This window comes from Oryctolagus cuniculus, chromosome 11 (assembly GCF_964237555.1).
Source record: "Oryctolagus cuniculus chromosome 11, mOryCun1.1, whole genome shotgun sequence".
Classification (NCBI taxonomy): domain Eukaryota; kingdom Metazoa; phylum Chordata; class Mammalia; order Lagomorpha; family Leporidae; genus Oryctolagus; species Oryctolagus cuniculus.
Window position 1 is genome coordinate 114097754 of NC_091442.1, and position 21799 is coordinate 114119552.

General features: G+C 60.9%; 2 protein-coding genes across 4 annotated transcripts; both read right to left on the minus strand.

Annotated features, from left to right (window-relative positions):
* Nucleotides 1–613: 613 nt before the first annotated feature.
* On the minus strand, nt 614–12214 carry CIMIP4 (ciliary microtubule inner protein 4). 3 transcript variants are annotated; one of them, XM_008257071.4, is made up of 7 exons: nt 12064–12214; nt 11899–11983; nt 8265–8322; nt 7314–7696; nt 6303–6447; nt 933–1043; nt 614–778 (listed from the first exon to the last, which is right to left on the minus strand). In XM_008257071.4, the coding sequence occupies exons 3-7, from the start codon at nt 8284–8286 to the stop codon at nt 681–683; spliced, it is 759 nt and encodes a 252-aa protein (XP_008255293.3). In that variant the 5' UTR covers nt 8287–8322; nt 11899–11983; nt 12064–12214; the 3' UTR covers nt 614–680. The 3 variants fall into 3 exon arrangements, with proteins under 3 accessions (XP_008255293.3, XP_002711477.3, XP_069908987.1); XM_002711431.5 differs by lacking the exon at nt 11899–11983 and having other exon boundaries at nt 12064–12201; XM_070052886.1 differs by having other exon boundaries at nt 11899–12166.
* Nucleotides 12215–16172: 3958 nt separating this feature from the next.
* TST (thiosulfate sulfurtransferase) lies at nt 16173–21721 on the minus strand. Its single transcript, XM_002711408.5, has 3 exons — nt 21588–21721; nt 20345–20960; nt 16173–16643 (listed from the first exon to the last, which is right to left on the minus strand). Exons 2-3 carry the CDS (start codon nt 20937–20939, stop codon nt 16345–16347), a joined length of 894 nt encoding a protein of 297 aa, XP_002711454.2. The 5' UTR covers nt 20940–20960; nt 21588–21721; the 3' UTR covers nt 16173–16344.
* Nucleotides 21722–21799: the final 78 nt, after the last annotated feature.

Below are 21799 nucleotides of genomic sequence, written 5' to 3' on the forward strand. Positions count from 1 at the left end.
CGCCCATTCCTGAACCAATCACTGTGCATGTGGGGCGGAGGAGGAGTGCGAAATTCATGAGACCAAACCCCTGAGTGGGAGGGGCTTGTGCAGTCAACTCTTTGAAGGCCACTGGCCTGCGGGGGAGGAATGGGTGTTCAGGCCAGGCATGCGGGGGGAGACCCAGCAGTGTGCACCCTGGGGCCCCCCCACACTGGGCCTCAGGGAGAAGCCACGCCCACTGGGCCAGGCACAGAGCCCCACTCCTTTGCTGCTGCTGTGGGGGAAGGGGTGTGTGTGTATGTGTGTGTGTGTGTGTGTGAGACAGAGCATGTGTGTGTGAGCATGTGTGTTTGAATGTGCAGGTGTATGTGTAAGTGTGTGTTGGGGTGTATGTATGTGTGTGTGTACAAGTGTATGCGTTAGTACGGGCTGTGTGTGAGCATGTGTGAACATGTGTGCGAGCATGTGTGAGTGTGCTTGAGTGAGTGTGTGTGTGTGCATGTGTGTAGGGCACAGCGGGAGGTCTGGGAGAGGGGCCGAGCCCCCAGGGCTCCTGTCTGCCTCAGCTGCTCTCCCCACCCCCGCCCCTGGGTCCTGGCCGCGTTGAGAGCAAGCAGCAGGCAGCGGGAGGCCTCGGACGCGTGCCTCTCTTTATTGCGCTGTCTCCCGCCCGCTGGGCGGCCTCTGCCACGGCGCACCTAGTACTTGGCGCCCTTGGACTTGCTCTTTTCTCCGTACTTCGCTTCCAGCGCCTTCTGCAAGTGCATGTTCATGGCGTTCTTCTGGTGCCACCGCCCTGCAGAGCCGGGGAGGAGCCAGCACGGGTCACCCAGCAGCCTGCCACGTGCCCAGGCCGGGCAGTGACCTGCACCCCTTCCGAGCCCTCCCACTGGACCCCAGGGCCCGCGCGGCCACCTCCGCCCCCCCCCCCCGCCCCGCTCCCCACCTACCCAGGTCATCCGTCTTCCGGCCGTGCCAGTGTTCCAAGTCCCTCACTGATCTCTCGATCACCTCCGGCGTGTAGGAAGCCTTCATGAGGCTCTTAGTCTCCTGGGGGGCCCCTGCAGTTGCCGCGGAGAAATCCCCAAGTTAGAGGAGGCCGGGGCCAGGGAGCCCACGGTTGAACCTGGCGTAGCCTCCCGTGGCTGTGGGTGGTGCAGGGGGCTGGAAGGGGGGAGGCCTCCGAGACAAGCAGGTCTGGGTCCGAAGCGCTCTCCATCGGGCGTGGGGCCCAGACAAGCCCCAGCCTCCCCTACGCTTCCGTTTCTTCCTCTACAGAAAGGGAGCCGGTTTTCTCGCCAGGTCAGAGAGGTGATCAAGTTTCGGACGTTCCCTGGGGCGGCGGGCACGTGGCAAGTGCTGGCTGCGCTTTCTGAAAATGTATCCTAGTGACACCATGAAAACACACGAGGGAGCGCTCGCCATGGTCGGGACCCCAAGCTGAAGGCCAAATCCTAAACAGACGGCAAGCGTTCGAATGACCAGAATGTAAAGTAAGTGCATTTAAGGTTCGAGGCCGTGAAAGAATGGACCTATAAGCAAAGAATAAGGGGCTATCCAGAAAGAAACAAAACAGAAAAGCAAACGGGTTAGTAAAAACAAGCCAGTGCTATATCAGACAGGCAACCTGGGAAGGTGGGAAGGTAAGCCTTGTACAGGGTGATAAGATGCCTGGGATTTGCTTTGAAATCCTCTGCAGTGGAGGTGGACAGGTGGGTGATGGGAGGAAAGCCGAAACAAGATCAGGGCCCGGCACTGTGGTGTAGTGGGTAAAGCCGCCTGTGGCGCCGGCATCCCATATGGGTGCTAGTTCGAGTCCTGGCTGCTCCTCTTCTGATCCAGCTCTCTGCTTTGGCCTGGGAAAGCAGTGGAAGATGGCCCAAATCCTTAGGCCCCTGCACCCACATGGGAGACCCGGGAGAAGCTCCTGGCTCCTGGCTTTGGATTGGCGCAGCTCTGGCTGTTGCAACCAATTGAGGAGTGAACCAGCAGATAGAAGATCTCTCTCTCTCTCTCTCTCTCTCTCTCTCTGCCTCTCTGTAACCCTGCCTTTCAAATAAATAAATAAATCTTTAAAAACAAAGACCCAGGCTCGGCTGTGCTCCGGTCATGTGGAGGCTGGTGTCGTGTGCAAAGCCTGTTGATTAAGCCATGCGCTTGGCTCCCCCCGAGGTTTGAAAACTGCTGTCATCAGAGCCGAAAAGGAGACTCAGTGGACAGCGAACGCGGCAGATCAGTCACAGCGGAGAGGACGTGGGGACCCGGGAGCTACAGCTGCAGAGCCGCAGCGCAGGGCGGGAAGCGGTGGGAGAAGCGAGCGCGAAGGCGCTGCCCAGGCGCAGGCTGCGCGAGGAGGAAGTGGGCAGAGGCGGTCCGGTCGGTGGGACGTCCCCGGCTGACATCTCCCCAGAACGGATGCGCGATGCCGGTTCTTAGAGCCCAGAACCGTAATCCCCCAGCGAGGATGAGGAAAGGGAATTCCTTCCGTAGGCACAGCCGAGGCAGCTTGAGAGCAGCAGGGACCCGGGGGCTTTACACGTGGTGCAGGGAGGAGGGAGCCAGAGACCGGCCGGCCTAACTGCGGGGGTGAGCCCCCGGAGACAGAGGAATCGGGGCCAGACCCGAGTGCTGATGGAAAACAGCCGAGCAGCCATGTTCCCAGCACCGCCGCCAGGCAGACCGTGCTGGCAGAGCCCACCCCCACCAACGGCCCCCACTACACCTAACTTCCGGAAGTGAGCCCAGGAGGAAGACCCGGACGTGAGAAGGAAAGGGATGGGGGTTCTCCTAAGTACGCACCCACTAAACAGCAGCATCCGCATCCGAGGAAGGGGCCCCAACACCGCCGGCCGCGGGGAGCTGAGACGGTGGGGATCCACCTAGCACACTTCTGGGCGCTTCCCGCAAGCCGCACGCCGCACTTCTGTCACCCCAAGAGTAGATGTCGTTATTACGGGGAGGCCGATGGGGCACAGAGACACTGAGCAACTTGTCCAAAGCTGCACAGCTGGTGGTGAAAGGCCCGGGGCTCCGACCCAGACACCGCAGCTCCAGGCTCCGCGAGAACACCGCTCAGCTTCTGCGCAGCTAAAAATCTGTGGAGGCAGCGCGCAGGCCCAGGAGGGTGTGGGAGAGGACTCGCGGCCCAAGCCTTCTAAGACCCTTTGAGTTAGAGGAACACTTGAACACCTTCGTTAACGTTGGTCTCCCGACTCCAGGGTGACAATGTCAAGAGGAACCACTAAAAGCACAGGCAGGGTAGTAGTGGTAGGGACAATTTAGGTTGGGAAGAAGGAAAGCCGAGGTGTGTCCAAAAAATAGAGGGCTGGCACTGTGGTGCACTGGCTAACCCACCAGCTGCGGCACCGGCAACCCGTACCAGTGCTGGTTTGCTTGGAGTCCCGGCTGCCCCACAGTGAGAGAGAGAGAGACAGAGAGAAAGGTCTTCCTTTGTCGTTGGTTCACCCTCCAATGGCCGCCGCGGGTGGCGCGCTGCGACCGGTGCACTGCGCTGATCTGATGGCAGGAGCCAGGTGCTTCTCCTGGTCTCCCATGGGGAGCAGGGCCTAAGTACTTGGGCCATCCTCCACTGCACTCCCGGGCCACAGCAGAGCCGGCTGCTCCACTTCTGATCCAGCTCCCTGCAAATGTGCCTGGGAAAGCAGCAGAAGATGGCCCCTGTACCCACGTGGGAGACCTGGATAGATCTCCTGGCTCCTGGCTTCAGCTTGGACCAGCCCTACAAGCCATCGCAGCCATTTGGAGAGTAAACCAGTAGATAGGAGATTCTCTCTCTCTCTCTCTCTCTCTCTCTCATTCTCTCTGTAACTCTACCTTTCAAGTAAGTAAATCTCTCTTTTTTTTAAAATTTTTCATGTTATCTAAGTGTGGCCACTATCATTTTTCAAAAGAAGCCCTAGGGGCCGGTGCTGTGGCATAGCAGGTTAAAGCTCTGGTCTGCAGTGCCAGCATCCCGTATAGGCACCGGTTCTAGTCCCGGCTGCTCCACTTCCTGTCCAGCTCTCTGCTGTGGCCTGGGAAAGAGTAGAAAATGGCCCAAGTCCTTGGGCCCCTGCACCCACATGGGAGACCAGGAAGAAGCTCTTGGCTCCTGGCTTTGGTTTGATGCAGCTCCAGCTGTTGCAGCTATCTGGGGAGTGAAGCAGCGGATAGAAGACCTCTCTCTCTCCCTCTCTGCCTCTGCCTCTCTGTAACTCTGCCTTTCAAATAAATAAATAAATCTTAAAAGAAGAAGAGGCCCCAAAGACTGTAAGATTGTTGGAATTACTGGGCGAACGGGAGAAAATGGACACAGAACAAGCCCAGTCCCAAGCATCCGTGCGCACCAGCAGCAAAGCCGGAAATGGCGTCTTGAAGAAGACAGCACTAGCAATAAGCAGCAGTCCGAAAGCTCAGCGGTTTTCCCAAAACAAAGCTTTTTCTCTTGGTAGAAAAATTGCAAAACATTCTTGACAGAGACTGAAGAGAGACTGAAGAGAGATTGGAATGAGTGTGGCTACTTAGCGCATTTATGGATTGGAGAATCCGGGCTCCCGGAGCCGACGCCTGCCCTACAGCACGCTGGAGAGTGAACGTATCTCCACTCAAACCCCACCAGGGGGTTCGTGGAAATTGACAAGCTGCTCTGAAGCTCACACAGAGAGAGGAAGAATCTGAAAGACCAAGCATCAACTTGTAGAGGGAGGAGGTGTGTGTCCTCCGATCAGGCCCCAGACTACTTAGAACACCTCGGCAATTAAAGTGCAGTAGTGGGCGGAAACCGATGCGTGCACAAGCAGGCGCTTGATGGACAGCAAAGCCGTGCAGCCGGCGGCTGGGGAAGGCGGAACACCAGGTCCTGAGCCGATCGGGTTGCAGACGAAGATCTACTTCACACGGAAAATGGACCCGACTCCACGGGGATTAAAGATTTCCATGTGAAAAGCAAAGCCCAGTGTTTTCCAGACACCACCTAAAAGCTTATCTCCGTGACTCAGCACGGGAGAGGATTTCTTCAACCCGTCCCTCCTGGAACCTGCTCTCGGACCAAGTGAACAGCAAGGCCGCCCTTCCTGTTCTTCAGGTCAAACACCCGGAAACCAACCTTCATTCCCCACCCCCCGGACACGCCAGATCCATCACGAGCATATGCGGCTGGCGCCGCACCGCGCTGACTCCTATCCTGTCAGGCCGCCTGCTCCCATATTGTATGACGGCGCCCTGCAAAATGGCACAGTGCACCAGCCCAGCTCCCGACACCGAGCCTCCGCCATCTGCCCACCTGGGTTTTCTGCACTGGTCTTCCTGTCTCTGCCCCAGCGCCCCTGCACCTATTCTCAACACAGCAACAGGAGCAACCCACTCACCAAAGCCAAACAGCGTCATTCTTCCGCTTGTGGCTCTGGGTTGGCTTTGCCCCTCAGAGGAAAGACCTACGGTGGCCTCCCACCTGGGCTGCTTCTGAGTTCTGCCATTCCCTCCACAGCTAGTGCAAAGGCTGGTCCCAGGGCGGGTGAGTCCGAGGGACAGGTGCAGGGGACACACTGCAGGGTGCAGCCCTGGCTCAGAGCACCTGTCAATCTCCAGAGTAGAAACACTGACGCCGGGGCCAATTTTAACCCAGCAGTTCTGTGCCAATCGGTTCAGGAAAATTTAACAATGGACTCTTGTGAGCTGTAGCCAGTACGCCCTTGGCACAGTTCCAGTGGGCTGTGCTGATTTTAAAGGATTGTTTGTATGTGTATGTGGACATTCTAAGATTCTGTGTCAGAAACACGAGGTGAGAATTGGAAGGTAGGATTTCTGGGGCCCCGAGAGGCGACAGCCTGGGCCATGTCCTGGCTTGCACAGGGCACCACCCCTGTTCTGAGCTCAAAGGAAAAACCCAGACAGGCTTCCAGTGGGCGTCTGGTTCCTCAGGCGACAGGGACCTGAGCCAGGAGGAGATGTGGGAGGCATCCCACAGTGCCCCGGAGGCCGCTGAGGCGCAGAGAGCTCAGGAGCCTGCCATGGGCTGCACCCAGCTGGGGAGTAGCTGGGCTGAACTTTCAACCCTAGAAACCTGGCATGGTCACTGAGACCAAAGGTGCCCAGGCCAGAGGTACTCGGGCCTCCCACTGGTAGACAAGAGCCCAGAGGTGCCAGGAGCCTGAGGGGCTTGTGCCAGGCGGGGGAGTGACTGACGGCAAGGACAGACGCTTCCACACCTGCTCGGCGCAGGGGTGTGAAGTGAGGGCCCGAGACCCCCAGGCGGGGTGGACGCACCCTAGGCCTTGGGGACTGTGGGTGCCCACAGCCCTCAGCCTTGCCCTTGGCCTGACCTTGGAACAGGTTGGAGCGCATGTTGTAGCCCAGATCGTAGTAGTCCGAGAAGATGGAGGAGATTTCCACGGGGCTCTGGGTCCTGCTGGGCCATGAGCTCACCCTCCTCTGGCCCTCCGCGACTTCGCCGATGGCCCTCTGAGCCTGCGTGGGGAGGCAGGGAGCAGGATAGGATGGAAAGCAGGGGCAAGCCACCCGCACCCCACCCTCCAGCCCTCCTCCCGCAGACCCCACCCAAGCTCAGCCTGAAAGCCCTCGACCAACACCCCCCCCCCCGGGGCCCCTGCCCCCACCCTCCGCCTCCACCCCGGGCTTCCGGGATGTTCACTGTCAAAAACCTCCTCTCAGCATTGAGCACCTACTAAGTGCAGCGCCAGGAGCGGTCTATAGAGGGCGACACTACTCGTGCCGTTTTACAGGTGAGAAACTGGGTCTCGGGTGGTCAGAGTCCCTCAGGTCACACAGCTGAGGAGCCCCAGGCCCTGGCTGGCCCCCTGCAGCGGGGCCCTCACACCAGCCAGCTCCAGGTGGGCCCTCAGCTTTCCCTGAGGCCAAGGGGGAAACTGAGGCTCGGAGAAGCTGAGTCCTGGCCCTGGAGGCAGGAAACCTGGGTTTGAGCCCCAGCTGGTGCCATTTGCCAGCTGCTGACACTGGCAAGGGTCTACTCCTGGGCTCGGTTTCCCTACTTGTAGGGCTTCAAGATCCGCCAGCCTGGTGGGGACCCTCGTCCCAGCAACTGGCCGAATTGGGTGAACTTCCTTAACCCCTCTAAGCTTTGGGTTCCTTATCCACTACATGGGGGTGAAGACAGCGCCCCCTGGTGGTGGTGGGGATTAAGTGAGTGTCAGCAGGGCACAGGGCCCGGCACATAGCAGGTGCTCACTTAGCACCGCTTCCTGATGCTGTTACTAAGAGGACTGCACTCCGCGCAGGCGTCTTCCATGTCCTCCTCTAAGGAGGCTCACATGGAATCCTTCAGCCGCCCCGCCCCCTGCGGCCGGCCTTGCCACCTGCTCCTCGGAGACCAGCTCCTGCACCACCGTGCTCCCGAACTTGTGGCGAATGTTGTCAGGAATGACGCTGCCCTGCGGGGGTGCGGGTGGGCTGCTCTGGTCCTGGGACTTGGCGCTGGGGTCTTCCTGCCGCCGCGCCTCTTCTCGCAAGGAGCCCTCGCTCTCTCTCGAGGAGGGTCTGAAACCCCCCTTCTTCCCCGGAGAACCCCTGATGACGGGGGTCGGGGGCGGGGGCCGGATCTCCTCCAGGTGGCCCTGCCCCAGGGTGCTGCCTGCACTGCTCGGGGCCTGGTGCTTGAACTTGGAGACGTCCAAGGAGCTGCAGGAGGTTCTCCAGGGCTCCGCGTCCTGCGGAGGGGCACTGGTCAGGTTGGTAGTTCCTGCAGACGGGCAGACGAAGGAAGGAGGGTGTGGGCAGGAAGCAGACACAGAGGCAGGGGGAGAAATAAGGAGACGAAGGGAGAAGTCGCTGCAGCTTGGCCTCACTTGCTACGGTGAGCCCACGAGGCCCCCGGGGAACCGGGTTTGCGCATCAGAATCACCAGGGTGCTCATTAATAATGCAGATTCCTGGGCCTCCTGTCTGAGCTTTCACCCGGGCCCCAGGGCCTTCAGGGTACCCACGGGAGCTTCCAGCAGGAGTGTGCCCCAGCCCCACTGGGCTACGTCTCCCTGTGCCACCCGCCAGCCACAGCCACCTTCCACTCGGCCCCCGGACCTGCTGCAGCCCACCCCACCCCCTGTACCAAAATCCTTCCCTGTTCTCAGTACAGCCCCTGTCCCTAAGACCTGCTTGGTCTTCCAAGAGCACCCCCTCCCCCTCCTCCCACCCCACCCCAGGAAGTCATGGCCGCAGGGGTCAGGAGAGCGGCCAGCTCCCTGCTGTCCCGGGGTGGGCGTCCCTCCAGAGGGCCTGGCCGGGCATTCGCAGCCCCTGGTCCGCCCCTACCTGTTCGGTGGCCCAGCTCCATGGACTCTTGCCCCAGACAGGCGCTTCCAGCTCAGTCCTGTGGACAAAGCAGCGCATTTCACCGTCTCAGATGACACGCAGAGGCCGCGTGTGTGAAGATGAGCCTGGCACTCACGGTGGGGGAGGGGGCCTGTGGCCAGCTGCCCAGCCCTGCACGGAGGCGCCCTGGTGCACTGGTACGTGGCCCTCTCCACCTGGCCGCTGCATTACCAGGACCTCCTCAGCCGGCCTGGGGACTCTGCGTTCCTCCAGTGCCGCCGTCATCTCTTCCCCCTCCTCGTGCCTCCCCCCACTCGCCCCCCCCAACTAGGGGCCCCAGCAGACCCCTGGCCGCAGGCTGCACTGCCCCTGTGCCCACGTTGCGGGATGGTACCCGTCTGAGTGGCTGGTGGCTCACGGTCAGGGAAGAGGAGCAGCTGAGAAGACAGGGGAAGAGCTGGGCGCGAGACCCACGCTGCAGCCCAGGTCACAGCCTCAACGCCCCGTGGTGGGGGGACAGCTCCCTTGGCCCTGGCTTTCATGCTCCTGTTCCTTCTCCCTGGAAGGGGGTCTTGCCCTTATCCCCATTCTCTGAGCTACTGCAGCTGGGTTCCCCCCAGGCTCCCTCAAATGGCATGGCACACCTGGCTCCAAAGGTGAGTGACGAGGGAGGAGCAGGAGCGAGGGGGCAGAGCTGGAGGGGCCTTTGGGGGCTGAGGCCCAGAGAGGGGCAATGACCTGACTAAACTCACACAGGAACAGGTAAAAACCATATCGACCCATTTCTCATGAAAGCTGGCCCAGCAGAGCCCGCTGTTGGATTGGATGTGGAATAACAATTGATGACTGGGTCACTTCTGATACAACCTCCAATGGCCCTGTGCAAGCCCAGCCCCCACCTCCTCGGGGGACCCTGTGGCTGGCCGCGGAGACAGCAGTGCCTTCCAGGGGAGAGGAGTGACTCCTGTCTTGTTCCCGCCCTTTTCCCCAGCTCTCCTTGGTTTGCTGGCTAATGTCAGTGATGTGTGAGTAGGCAGGCAGCTAGTCAGGCCTAGGGGAGCTGGAATCCTTGCAGTCCCGCGATGTAAAGTTATCTCTTTACCTATCCGTCTAAGCCACCTCCTTCCCAGGAAGCATCAGGGGCCAGGAAGAAGGAGATATAATGATCAGCTGTCATGCTTTGTGTGGTGCCGTGGAAAGGCCTCGGTGGCGAGGGGTGGGGGGCAGCCCCTGAGCTATAAGTGGCGAGGCCCCTGGGCCACCAGTCCTTGGAAAATGTAAGCGAGCTTTGCCACCTGAAGGAGCGTGGGAGTGGAAGACGATCCCTGAAGGTCTCCTGTGGGAGACCCTGAGCCAGGCGGCCCAGCCAAGCCACCGGCAGGGGAGTGGCCCACAGAGCGTGCGAGATCCTAACCGGGAGCCTCTTTAAGCATACGGTCTCCACTGCTAAGCCTTGTGGGTATTTATCGTCTCCACTGCTAAGCCTTGCGGGCATTTATCGCCCGGCCGTGCCGAGCTAATTCAGGTCTCGGTGCCGAGAGAGGCGTGTTGCCGGGACAAACACCTAAGCGTGTGACCGCGGCTTTGGAGTCAAGCAGTGGAAAGGGCCTGGGGGATCTGGATGGACAAGTCCAGATGGCCTCTGTGTTGGCAGAAATGTGGACTTGGAGGATGCTGCCTGGGCGGCACAGAAAGTGAGGAGCGTGTTCTCCAGACTTCCGGGAAGCGAAGCCTCCGTTACGTAACAGCAGGTGTTCCGTGACTCTGTCGTCTGCAGACAGAACAGGGGACGGACAAACTCCGCGAGGTAGCGAAGGAGACTTCCACACTCGGCGCTGAAGGTGTCTCCTGCACAGCCTGCTGCCGGAACCCCAGGCAAAGGGACCAGCATCATTTTCAGTCGCACGAGGGTCCCTTTAAGGAGACACAGGCGATGCCCCATGTATACTCCTCACGGAGGCCCGGGGACCTCTGGGGAGCTTACAACTGTGTTTCCCTGGAGCGACTCCAGAGAAACAAGGTTCTGGCTTGCAGCCCAGGGACTGAACCCCACTGTGAACCTCTCACACCATTTCTGAGAAAGCTACTGCAGGAGCAGTATCGCCGGCTGGGGGTGAAGGGGATGGAGACAGCACAAAGCTAAAAGAGAACACGGCACAAAAAGTGTTTGACAACCAAGGAAGACCCAGAGGGTGGGAGCAAGAGTGGGCAGGGCGGAGGTGAGAGCGGGGCGGGGGTCTGGTGAAGGAGCCCCCCAGCACCTGGCCGGCTGGGCTGCAGGACTGCTGTGGCCCGCTGAGTCCTCTGAGCGTCCAGTGCCCCCTTGCCCATGCAGCTCTGAGGCTGCGCCTGTCCCAGCACCGAGGCTACGCGAGCTCAGGGAACAGTGCTTTGTTTCACTGGCCCACCAAGCGACAGAGCCAGGGCACAGCGCCGGGGCCTGGCGTCTGTCCAGATTCTGCTCCGCAAACTGGGCCGGAGTCAAGCGAGACTGTGGGAGCTCTGCAGAGGGGACCAGTGTGTCTTGCACGGGGTGTACATGCTCAAAGGCCAGTAGAGGGCACTGGGACAGCAGCCAGGGACCCCTGTCGCTTGGTACGATCCCCTCCCCTTGAAGCTGCTGACTTGCTTCTGACCAACAGAGCACAGCTGAAGAGGGGGGTGTGCCCCCCACGATTGCCAGAGACAGCGATATGTGCCTTGTTCGCACTCACTCCCTGGCTGGCTCTGACACAAGCCCACTTCCCATTGCAAGCTGTCCTGTGGGGAGGCCCGCGTGACAAGGAGTGGGAGGGTGGGCTCCGGCCAACAGTTTGAAGCAGACCTGAATCCGGCTGGGAGGGCATTGGAGAAGGAGCCTTCTGTGGTCAGAAGATCCAGGCAGCAGCTCCACGGCCGCCGGGAGAGGCCCTGAGCTGGGGTCTGAAGACACGGCGTTCTGGGGCGATTTGTTCTGAAGCCACGGCATTTTGGGGTGATTTGTTCCGCAGCGGAAATGTTGCCATTGCTACGAGCCCTGTGCCCATCGCGTAGGTCAGTCTCCTTGTGTAGGACCCCATGGGGAGTGCAGGGTGATGATTCCCTAACCCTCCCACAGATGGGGAGACCGAGGCACCAAAAAGACACAGCATCTTGGCCAGGTAGAGCTAAAACTAAGCCGTGGGGCCGGTGCTATGGCATAGTGGGCTAAGCCTCTGCTGCGGCCCAGAATACCTTATGGGCACTGGTTCTAGTCCCGCTGCTCCACTTCCTATCCAGCTCTCTGCTGGCCCGGGGGACAGTGGAGGATGGCCAAAGTCCTTGGGCCCCTGCACCTGCATGGGAGACCCAGAAGAAGCTTCTGGCTCCTGGCTTTGGATCGGCACAGCTCCAGCCATCGCAGCCATCTGGGAAGTAAACCTGCAGATGGAAGACCTCTCTCTCTCTCTTTGTCTCTACCTCTCTCTGTAACTTTACCTTTCAAATAAATAAATTCATCTTCTTTTAAAATTTAGAGTAAAAGAAAATAAAACTAAGCCACACATCTTCAAGTCAGCGGAAGCTGCAGTTGGTCTCCACTCCTGCCCCCGATGCCCACCCCAGGGCAGCCTGGCCTGGCTTCATCAGAAGCATGGCCCCACTGCCGGTGTCTGACCTGCAGAGAAAGCTCCCAGGAGAAGTCGGCCAAGGTGGGAAGGTGGGTCTGGTGCAGCCTGGGGTGTCCTCACTCACAAGCAACTCTGAATGGGCAGAAGGAAGATTCGATCCCGTGGTCTGGCAGAGCCCCAGCCCTCTGCGTGTGCGCCTCTCCCACCCTTACCTCCCCAACGTCTCTCATTGCGTCAGAAAGCTCTAGAAGCCCTCAGTGCGCGCCAGAGCCTGGGAGTGCAGAGCCGGCCGCAGAACCACATAGGAAGCCCAGCGAGGGGTTGCTGGGAGCAGCGGGGTTGCCATGGCGACCACTGTTGCCTCAGAGGGTGATGGGGCCAGGAGGGGCACTTCCTGTGTACTCCACTGTCCCGTCCACGCTGAGTGTCCCCCACGCGCCTGGTTGTGTGCCCGACAGAGAGGCCCCAGATGCCACCAAGCGCCAAGGAGGATGCAGGAATAAGCAGAGAGGAGCTCAGTCTGTCTAGGGAAGGGGCAGGGAGCTCACAGAAGTGGGGTGTTGACGCATGCATAGGAGTGCAACAGTTTCTAAGGAGCCAGCTGATTTAAGGCACAGCTGTGTTTAAAAGCATGTGTGTGGGGGGGGGGGGAGAGACAGGCCTGGGGCTGTCTGAGTCGCATGCCCAGGGATCAGGGAGAAAAAATAAAGCAGAGAGGGGCCTCTCCCCTCCCCTCCAACCACAGGGCGGCAGACAGAGGTCAACAACCTTATATGACCTCGTCTCTATGATGGGAAGAGGAGAGAGAGGCTGGGGGTGCCAGCGCCGGCTCTGTCTGGTCTAGCTGTCACTCAGCACGGGGGGAGGGGGAAAGAGGGAGGGTATAGGGGATGCCACCCCCTGCACACACACAGTCTTTCAGGAGCTCCCTAGAAGGCAGAGGGCATCATGGTTAATTTGGGGCCCCAGAGTGTGACCCCATCACTTACTAGAGGAGCGATTTGGGTCAAGTTCTTTTTTTTTTTGACAGGCAGAGTTAGACAGTGAGAGAGAGAGAGACAGAGATAAAGGTCCTCCTTTTCCGTTGGTTAACCCCCACAAATGGCCGCTATGGCCGGCATGCTGCGCCGATCCAAAGCCAGGAGCCGGGAGCCAGGTGCTTATCCTGGTCTCCCATGGGGTGCAGAGCCCAAGCACTTGGGCCATCCTCCACTGCACTCCCGGGCCACAGCAGAGAGCTGGCCTGGAAGAGGAGCAACTGGGACAGAATCCGGCGCCCCGAATGGACTAGAACCAGGGGTGCCGGCGCTGCAGGCAGAGGATTAGCCAAGTGAGCCTTGGCGCCGGCCTCCGGCTAAGTTCTGTAGCTGAACTCCCCTTTGGGTCAGGGCTGGGGGATTTCTTCTGCCCAGAACCACCTCATTCTCTGGCCATGCAAAATGTGAGCTTAAAAGAGCCTGCCAGGGGCCAGTGCTGTGGCATAGTGGATAAAGCCATCGCCTGCAGTGCTGGCATCCCATATGGGCGCCGGTTTGAGTCCCGTCTGCTCCTCTTCCCATCCAGCTCTTTGATATGGCCTGGGAAAGCAGCAGAAGATGGTCCAAGGGCTTGGGTCCCCGCACCTGCATGGGAGACCTGGAAGAAGCTCTGGCTCCCAGCTTCTGCCTGGTCCAGCCCTAATGCAGCCAGTTGGGGAGTGAACCAGCGGACAGAAGATCTCTGTCTCTCCCTCTTCTGTAACTCTACCTTTCAAATAAAATAAAAATAAATCTTTAAAAAACTTAGCCAGCTATACAGATTTATTGAGTTTCAACTCCCACCTGCAGTTGCCTTGCCAGACTGAATGGTATTGCCGGCGGGACGGCCCCCACCCCTGCTCTGTGGAAAGCAGACCCGACCCACTCTAAGGGGGGGGGGCACGAAGTCACCTTTGTGAAATGCCCAGCACATCGCCCCGCAGCACACACACAGCCAACCATGCCGGGCCCAGGGCATCCACCCCCAAGGCCATTGCCCGTCTCAGCCTCTCCACACCCCCGGCCAACACTGCCACCGCCACTTGCCCGGGGTTAGCTCACCGTCACCTCCTACGGCCCTGTTCTTGCTCTTGGTCCCTGTACTCAAGGCTTATGGCTTCGGTCCGTGGCAGTTTAACAACCATGTGTTAATCACCATCTCTGTGTCTTGGGCTGGCATGGCTCAGCCGGGCTCTCTGTTTGGGGTTCTTGGGGGGGCTACAGTCAAGGTATTGGCCAGGGCTGTGGTCCCTGAGGCTCTTCTGGGGCAGGATCTGCGGCCAAGCTCCCGTGGGTGCTGGGGTCCATTGAACTGAGCACCTTTGTGGCTGGCTGGCTCCTGGCCAGAGGCCACCCTCAGTTCCTTGCCACATGGACCCCTCAGCAAGCCACTCACCCCACCACAGCCCGTCCAGGAAACGGCCTCCTTGCAAGATGTCGCACCAGTCTCTGACACTGCAACCCCGGAAGGGGCCTGCCGCCACCAGTCCCACCACCCTCAGAGGGAGACAATGACACAGCCACAAACAGGAGCTGGGCCCCCGCCGAGACTCCACGGTGTTGTCTCACCTCCACGCCCAGGATGCTGGGTGGACCTCGCACAGGTCCTCTCACCTCTCGTCCAAAAGCTCCCCGAGGGCGGGCGTTCGGGGCAGCAGTTCAGACCCACATCCGAGTGCCTGGGTTCGAATCCTGGCTCTGCCCCCCACTTCCAGCTGCCTGTTGACAGGGGGCAGCAGGTGATGGCTGAAGGAGCCGCGTTCCTGGCTTCCCGTGTTGGCCTGGCCCAGCCCCGGCAGATGCAGGCATTTGAAGAGTGAGCCAGCAGATGCGGGAGCTCTCTCCCTCTCTCTCTCCCCCACCTGTCACTCAAACTAATAAATAATGTAAGAACTCTTCTCCTAGCATCTCATCTTATAAAAGTGGAAGGTCCTTTCATTTAGCTGGAAGGCTCTACCGGAACTGTGTCTTGACCTCTGACCTTGGCTCCTCCCACACTGCTACACAAGGTTTCCTGAACAGTCCTGCCTCAGGGCCTTTGCACTGGCAGCTCCCTCTGCTGCAGCTTCCTGCCCCCAGGGGTCCACAGGACTCGCTTCTCACCTCCATCAGGACTCTGCTCACCTCCCCAGCCCAGCCCTGCTCCCTAACCCCTTTTCTTCCTCTGCACCTTAGCACCGCCTGCATGCGGTGTATGCTCCTTGCTTCTTCCCCCACTCCCAAGTGTGCTGCAGCCCACTCAGGTGGTGGGAAACGGACTGTCCATTCCCTTCAGGGCCCCCGGCACCTGGGCCATGCCTGACGCCCAGCAGGTGCTCCGTGCATGCGTGGACTGAACGACTGTCCCGGCAGCTGCTCCCCTGCCCAGTAAGGCTCCGTAGGGGACCTAGAGCTGGCGTGAGAAGGACCAGGCAAGGGCAAGAGGCCAGCACTGTGGTGCAGCAGGTGAAGCCGCCGTGTGCAGCAGTGGCATCTCAGAGCGCTGGTTCGAGTCCTGGCTGCTCCACTTCTGATTCAGTTTCCTGCTGATGTGCCTGGAAAAGCCCTTGCCACCCACCAGGCTGGAGACCAGGCTGGAGTTCCAGGCTCCTGGCCAGCCCTGGCTGTTGCCATTTTTTGTTGAGTGAACCAGCAAAGGATGGAAGATTCTCTCCCTCTCTCTCTCTCTCACCTGCCTTTCAAACAAATAAACAAAATAAGAAGATGAGCCAGCTGTCCAGACTGCCTTCGGTGCCCACCCCAGGTCTCAGCATTCAGGCCCTGAGCCTGTCTCCTCCATATTCGGTGGGCACCGACTCCCCCCAGAGCAGGGCTGGGGCCAGGATGCTCCGCGGGCAGATGTGGCCTCCCGCCCTCCAGGACCCTGTCCCAACCCAGGGAGAGACCGGGTGGCAGGGACTTGCCAACAGGTGCGGCCTGGGCTCCCCCTTGCCATCCCAAAGAGGAGCTCAGATGTCTGCGGGTTGCTCGCACCTGCTGTAGCCTCCCGATTCTCACTGCTGGGCCCTCAGACCTCCCCCCAAGGGGGTCTGCCTGTGTGACTCTTCCTCGGGGGCCCCTCTGAAGGGCCCTGCCCCCGCAGGGTAGCTCCTGATAACACCTCTTTGGCCTCCTTCTTCTGGATAGACGCCAGCATGCCCGGGGCAGAGCCCACTTCCCTTTGCCCAAACTGAGTGGTGAGGTGCTGCGTTCAGGGGGCTCTCCCAGCGGGGGGCCGCGATGGTGGCTTCTGTCCTTGGCGTCCTAAGGAGCCCGCAGGAGGGGGAGACGCACAGGGGCCAGGGAGCAGTGGGCAGACAAGTGACTCGGAAAAGACCACGTTTATTCCAGTGCTGGTGGGGGGAGGGGGAGCTGCGCATAGCAATGCTAAGAAGGAGCCGATCTCCTTTGCCTACAGGGTCTGGGCCAGCGGCGGCTGGGGCCGGGCTCACTGCACTGGCCAAGTGCTGGTGAGCAGAGCAGAGCCAAGGCCTTGGCTCAGGCCTTCCCACCCTTGCCCTGAGACACCCGGGTGTCTGGGGGCGCCCGGCGGAACCACTCAGACCAGGAGCCGTCATAGACGGCCACATCGGGCTTGCCGCAGAGGTAGGCGGCCAGGGCGATGTGGCAGGCAGTGACCCCCTTGCGGCAGGTGGCGATGAGGGGCTGCGAGAGGTCCACCTGCTTGGCCTGGAACATGGCGCGCAGCTCTTCCGGGCTCTTCTCGAAGCCTTCAGGCGTCAGGAAGTCCATGAAGGGCATGTTGAGTGAGCCGCGGATGTGGCCCGAGCCCAGGCCTGCGGAGGGGGCAGGGGCACAGGTGAGAGGAGCCACTGCCACCAGAGCCCACCTTTGACCTTCCTGGAGCAGGATTTATCCCCAAACCCTCCCCCAAAACCTGTCTTAGAGTGGCGATGTCCAACATCGCACCAGCTGGAGAGGACAAGCGCCTGCGTCTTGGCTCCGTCACCACAATCCCTTCTCTTCTCTGACCCTCAGTTTTCTCATCCATATAATGGGCTCACCTGTCCATCTCTAGCTCACAGGGATGTTAAGAGCCAATGAGACAAATACACACCAATGCTGTGTGCAGATTCCAGGGACTGGGAGTCGACTGGGGCCCAGTGCCGGCTTGTCGCCATCTCTTTGGGCTCCCCTACCTCCAAAAGTCTCCACCACCCCATTACACCTGGAGCTCAGAGCAGCATGGGATCGGAGTGGTAGGAGTGGGAGGGGAGGGACCAGACTACCAGGGCCGTGTGCAACTGGGTCTCAATTTTCCCTTCTGTGGAATGGGAGATAACCCACCTGCTTTACAAACACATGTAAAAGTTCAGGTGTCTTAGGTAACAACCCCTCGTGGCCCTGAGAATACAGCAGGCACATACTCATGGCAACAGGTCCTGGTCCCCTCGCCCCAAGGCCAAGAGGGTCCCCAAACTCACTAGCACGAGCCAGGAGCTCTGGCCAGCGAAGATGTCCCCACTTCCAGGGGACAGCCATTCCTTCCTGATATGAGTTCACCTTTTTATCTGGAAACTTGGTTCTGTGAGCAGCTGTGTGCCCACCCTGCCAGCCCCACCAGCCCCGCCAGCCAGGACCAGCAGATCTGCCACTCCCAGGGGCTTGTGTGCCCCAGCCCTCAGGCAGTGGGGCTGGGACTGCAGACCTGAGCAGGCTGTTCCAATCCCAGCCCCGAGGAAAGCGCTTTGCTGTTTTCTCCTGCATCAACAAAGAGTACCCTCCCTGCTTGTGGGAGGCCAGCCCGGGGGGGCTCCTCCTCCTATCTGCTGGCCTGGGGGATCTAAACCAGCAGGGACTGCCTGCCCGTCCGTGTGCAGGAAGAGCCTGACCAGAGAGCTCTGGACAGCAGCCAAGTGGAGCAAAGGCACCGTCTGCCCAGTCCAGCGTCAGGGCTGGCTCGCAGCTCGCCACCCATCTGCCCAGGTTCAGAGAGGGGAGGGAACCTGCTCCAGGGCACACAGCCCACAGAAAGCGAAGTCAGGGTTCTTTGGCCACCCTGAGCCTCCCTGGGAAAGGAAGCCGAGAGTGGGGAAAGGAAGAGGCGACCGCTCCTGTTCTTTAACAGCTCCGAGATCTGGGATTTTGTAGCCTGGTTTGGGCCGGGTGGGCGAGACAACATCCCCAGGTCAAGGACAGATGTGGATGCTCACTGCCAGGGTTTTCTGGCTTCCCTCTCCACCTCACCCCAACCCTGGGAGGAAGAGACACAGGCACAGGGGCTCCAGGTCCCACGGCGCCACCACCAAACCCCAGCTGGTGCCGTGACCTTCCCCCTAGCACACGTGTTTGCTTTCAGCTCACCCCACCCACGAGAGTGGCCTTGGGAAGTGGCCTGACTTGGACGCCGACAGGGGTCAAATCGTGGCCACTCCGCCTGTGACAGAGGCTTCTCCTCCGGTACCTCCCCCAAACCCCCGCAAGGTGGGACTGAGCCTCACCTCCCCCCTCCCCTGCAGGCCCTGCCTGGGATCACAGTAGGAAGGAGCAGCCGAGCTCAATGCGAATCTGTGCCCCCGGGTACTCCGGGGGGACCTGGAGGGATGTGGGCTGGGCTCGGGCAGAAGGGCGAAGGGGCTTTAGAAGTCACAGCTTCCAGAAGGCACTGCCCAGTAGCAGCAGGCTGAGTCCCCCTCAGAGCCTCAGTTCCTTCATCTATAAAATGGGGGTGGGCCGGCGCTGTGGCGTAGCAGGTAAAGCTACCACCTGCAGTGCCAGCATCCCACATGGGCGCCGGTTCGAGACTCGGCTGCTCCACTTCCGATCCAGCTCTCTGCTATGGCCTGGGAAAGCAGTGGAAGATGGTCCGAGTCCTTGGGCCCCTGCACCCATGTAGGAGACCCGGAAGAATCTCCTGGCTCCTGGCTTCGGATTGGTGCAGCTCCAGCCGTTGTGGCCATTTGGGAAGTGAACCAGCGGATGGAAGACCTCTCTCTCTCTCTCTCTCTGCCTCTCCTCTCTCTGTGTAACTCTGACTTTTAAATAGATAAATACATCTTAAAAGTAAAATAAAATAAGATAAAATGGGAGTGAGGAGACGGGGCCAGGCACACCTCCAAGCGCCGGCTTTCTCTTATTTCCCAGTGTGCTGCAGGGCAGGCTGGGAAGCAGCCAGAGAACCCACTGCACCTGCCCTCCCCCAATGGCAGCTGAAGTCCCAAGAGGAGGCGGTGCCATGAACCAAGGCCGGGAGGGGCCTGCAGGCGTTCCGTGCCAGGAGTCGCTGCAAGGTGCCAAATGAACTTGAATCTTCAACTGCAGACCTCAGAGAACCAGCCAGGCAAGAAAAACAGGGACCCTGGGAAAAGCCCCGCTGGGGCCACTCCCTGACCCTGCCCTCGCCAGCTGTGGGGCCGTCGCCACCTGCCTCTGCCTGGGGTGCCTCAGTCTCCCCTGTCTGCTGTGGTGACCTTGCAAACCGGCTTTCCTGGTGTTCTCTCCCAATCCGGCCTCAGAAAGGATACATTTATCAACAAGTTAGACAAAATGTTGCACACGAGCTAGAGCCTGAAGGAGGGGCTGCGGCCAAGAAAGAACCTCCAAGGAGAGGCTGGCCACCCTGAGGGCTCAGGCCAGCCTGGGCCTTAGAGACCAGGAGACAAGGGAGGCTGGGGCTGTGGCAGCGAGACCGAAGCCCTGTGCCTGGGAAAGGCGAGATGTGCCGGCTGCTCTCTGGTTGGGAGCTTCTGGAACTCAGCCCCCCACCCTTCAACCCACACATAACACCCAGGACAGGAGACAGGGGAGCCATCTCCCTGGGTCACCTCGCAGAGGGGGTCCCCCCCAGCCCTGGGGAATGGGAGTGGTCCCTAACGGGGAGGATCCTGGTTGAGAGCACCGATTTGAATAAGGTGGTGCTGGGTTCAGATCCTGACTCTGCTACGGAACTGAACAAATAACAACAGGCCCCCCACCCTAAATTGGGAGTACGGGGATCTTAAACCTTGATGGGCGGGAGAGTACAACCCAAGGCAAGGGTCTGGTGTGCAATGGCCGTGCTGTCCCAGCTCAACAGCCGGCCGGCCTGGTGCCTTTTGCAAACACCAGTCAGGGGAACCCTGGGGAGCAGGCAGACAAGGGGGCACCGGGGGAAGGGCATTGTTTGTCTATGGGGGTTTCTGGGCAGCCAGTGAGGCCCTGGGAAGCTGGGGGGGGGGGGAGGTCCCTGGGTGGCTTCTGCACCATGATGCCAATGCTGGAGCGTGGGCACAATGCCCTTTGGTCCATGTGAGGGAGCTGGTGGACGTGCCCCAGTCAGTCCTGCCGATGCCAGGTTGCTGGTTAGTACACGGCCATGGGCACACGCACACCCTGCAAAGCCCTTCCAGTTTGCACCCTCTACTTTTACAAACACAGACGGACGCCTCCCTGGGGGAACTGAGGGCTAAGCTTGGAGAGGGTCCCAGCCACCCTTATTGCCCCTCCCCCATTTCCAATGGGCCATCCCCAGGGACCACCCCAGCCCGCGGACACCCACCTACTGCATCCGGCTCCGGTTCGGTGCCCAGGTACCGCCCCTGGGCCCGGGAATCCACCAGCTGGAACCTCTTAGACTGCAGGTTCTCCAGCACCTGCTCATACGTCTTGAGCAGGGAGCGGTCCAGGGTGGCTTTGAAAACAGCCGGCTCAGGCCGGGAGGGCTCTGAGGTCACCGGGTGGCCCTCCTTCAGCCAGTTCCGGAAGCCACCATTGAGCACTGACACCATGCGGTGGCCGAACACGCGGAACATCCACCAGACCCGCGGGGCGTAGAAGCTGCCCAGGTGGTCGCCATCATAGACCACCACGTGGGTGTCGTTGCTGATGCCCAGCCGGCCCACGTAGTCAGCAAAGCCCGCCTCACTGGGCAGCATCATCTCGTAGGGCGACGCCGTGTCCCGGCACTCCTCGATGTCAAAGAAGGAGGCACCGGGCACATGCCGCTCCTGGTACTCCTGGCGGGCCTGGCGGGTGCCCGGGGAGTACCAAGACGCGTCCAGTACTCGCAGGCCAGGCCCCACCTTGCCGGCCCGGACCGACTCCGCCAGCCACTTGGTGGAGACCAGCGCCCGGTAGAGCACCTGCTGAACCATGGCTTCGGCTCCGCGAGTCACCTGGCGCCAAGGGGAACCGGGAAAGAGACGCGTGTGAGGGGCCTGGGTGCGCACTGGGGTGGGGCTGGGCGGAGGCGCTGTTTTTCCCGCTGCGCTCCCTGACGACTGGAGCCAACAGCACCCCGGCAGGCCAGGGGAGCGCAGAGTCCCGCGGGAGGGGAGGGGGAGGGGGAGGGGGAGGGCCCGCCCCGCCTCTTGCCCTGCTCAGCGCAGAAGGGGTGGGGCCCGAGCTGCTGCCCGAGGCGGACCTCCCCTGGGGGGATCCGGCGAGAAAGCTACAGCACTGGCTCTCGGGATCCTGCCTAGAAGGGCCGGGGAGACATGCCCAGCGTAGTGGGGTGGGTGAGGGGCCAGGGCACACTCAGGATCGGAACGGCCCTCCCCGGGAGGGCAGGGGATGGACGCCCGGGGAGAGTTCCGCAGGAGCCCCGCGCACGCCTTCGCAGCCCTCCCCCGAAAGACTCGCTCGCCTCCAGAATGCCCGAGTCCGGCCCCAGCTCGGTGCCTACTGTCCCCAACTGGGCCGGGGATCCCGAGGCGCCCCGCCCCGCGCTCGCCTCCGGGACCCTCCCCCGAGCCGCAGGCAGCCCGGCCAGCGGCCGGACCCGGGGTGGCCGCCGCACTCACTCGCCCTCTCCGCCGCCTGGCGCTCGCCCCTGCCCTCCGCAGAAGTTGGGCGCTTCAAACCCGGAGCCCGCAGCTGCCCCGGCGGCGCGCACCATCGCGCGCCGCCCCAGAGGGGGATCCTGCCTGCCCGCCGCGGCCGGCTCCGCGCGGACCCCGCGCCGCCGCGCCGCACTCCGGCCGCCCCTCTGCGCTCGGCGCCGCACAGACCCGCT

What these genes read in the sequence shown, in the direction of transcription:
- CIMIP4 (XM_008257071.4), bottom strand. Translation starts at nt 8,286, where the DNA reads ATGGAGCTGGGCCACCGAACAG. An exon ending in GGAGCTGGGCCACCGAACAG is followed by an intron (nt 7,697 to 8,264) that starts GTAGGGGCGGAC and finishes GCCCGTCTGCAG; the next exon opens with GAACTACCAACCTGACCAGT. An exon ending in GCGCTCCAACCTGTTCCAAG is followed by an intron (nt 1,044 to 6,302) that starts GTCAGGCCAAGG and finishes CGGCAACTGCAG; the next exon opens with GGGCCCCCCAGGAGACTAAG.
- TST (XM_002711408.5), bottom strand. Translation starts at nt 20,939, where the DNA reads ATGGTTCAGCAGGTGCTCTACCGGGCGCTGGTCTCCACCAAGTGGCTG. An exon ending in ACCGGAGCCGGATGCAGTAG is followed by an intron (nt 16,644 to 20,344) that starts GTGGGTGTCCGC and finishes CCCCCTCCGCAG; the next exon opens with GCCTGGGCTCGGGCCACATC.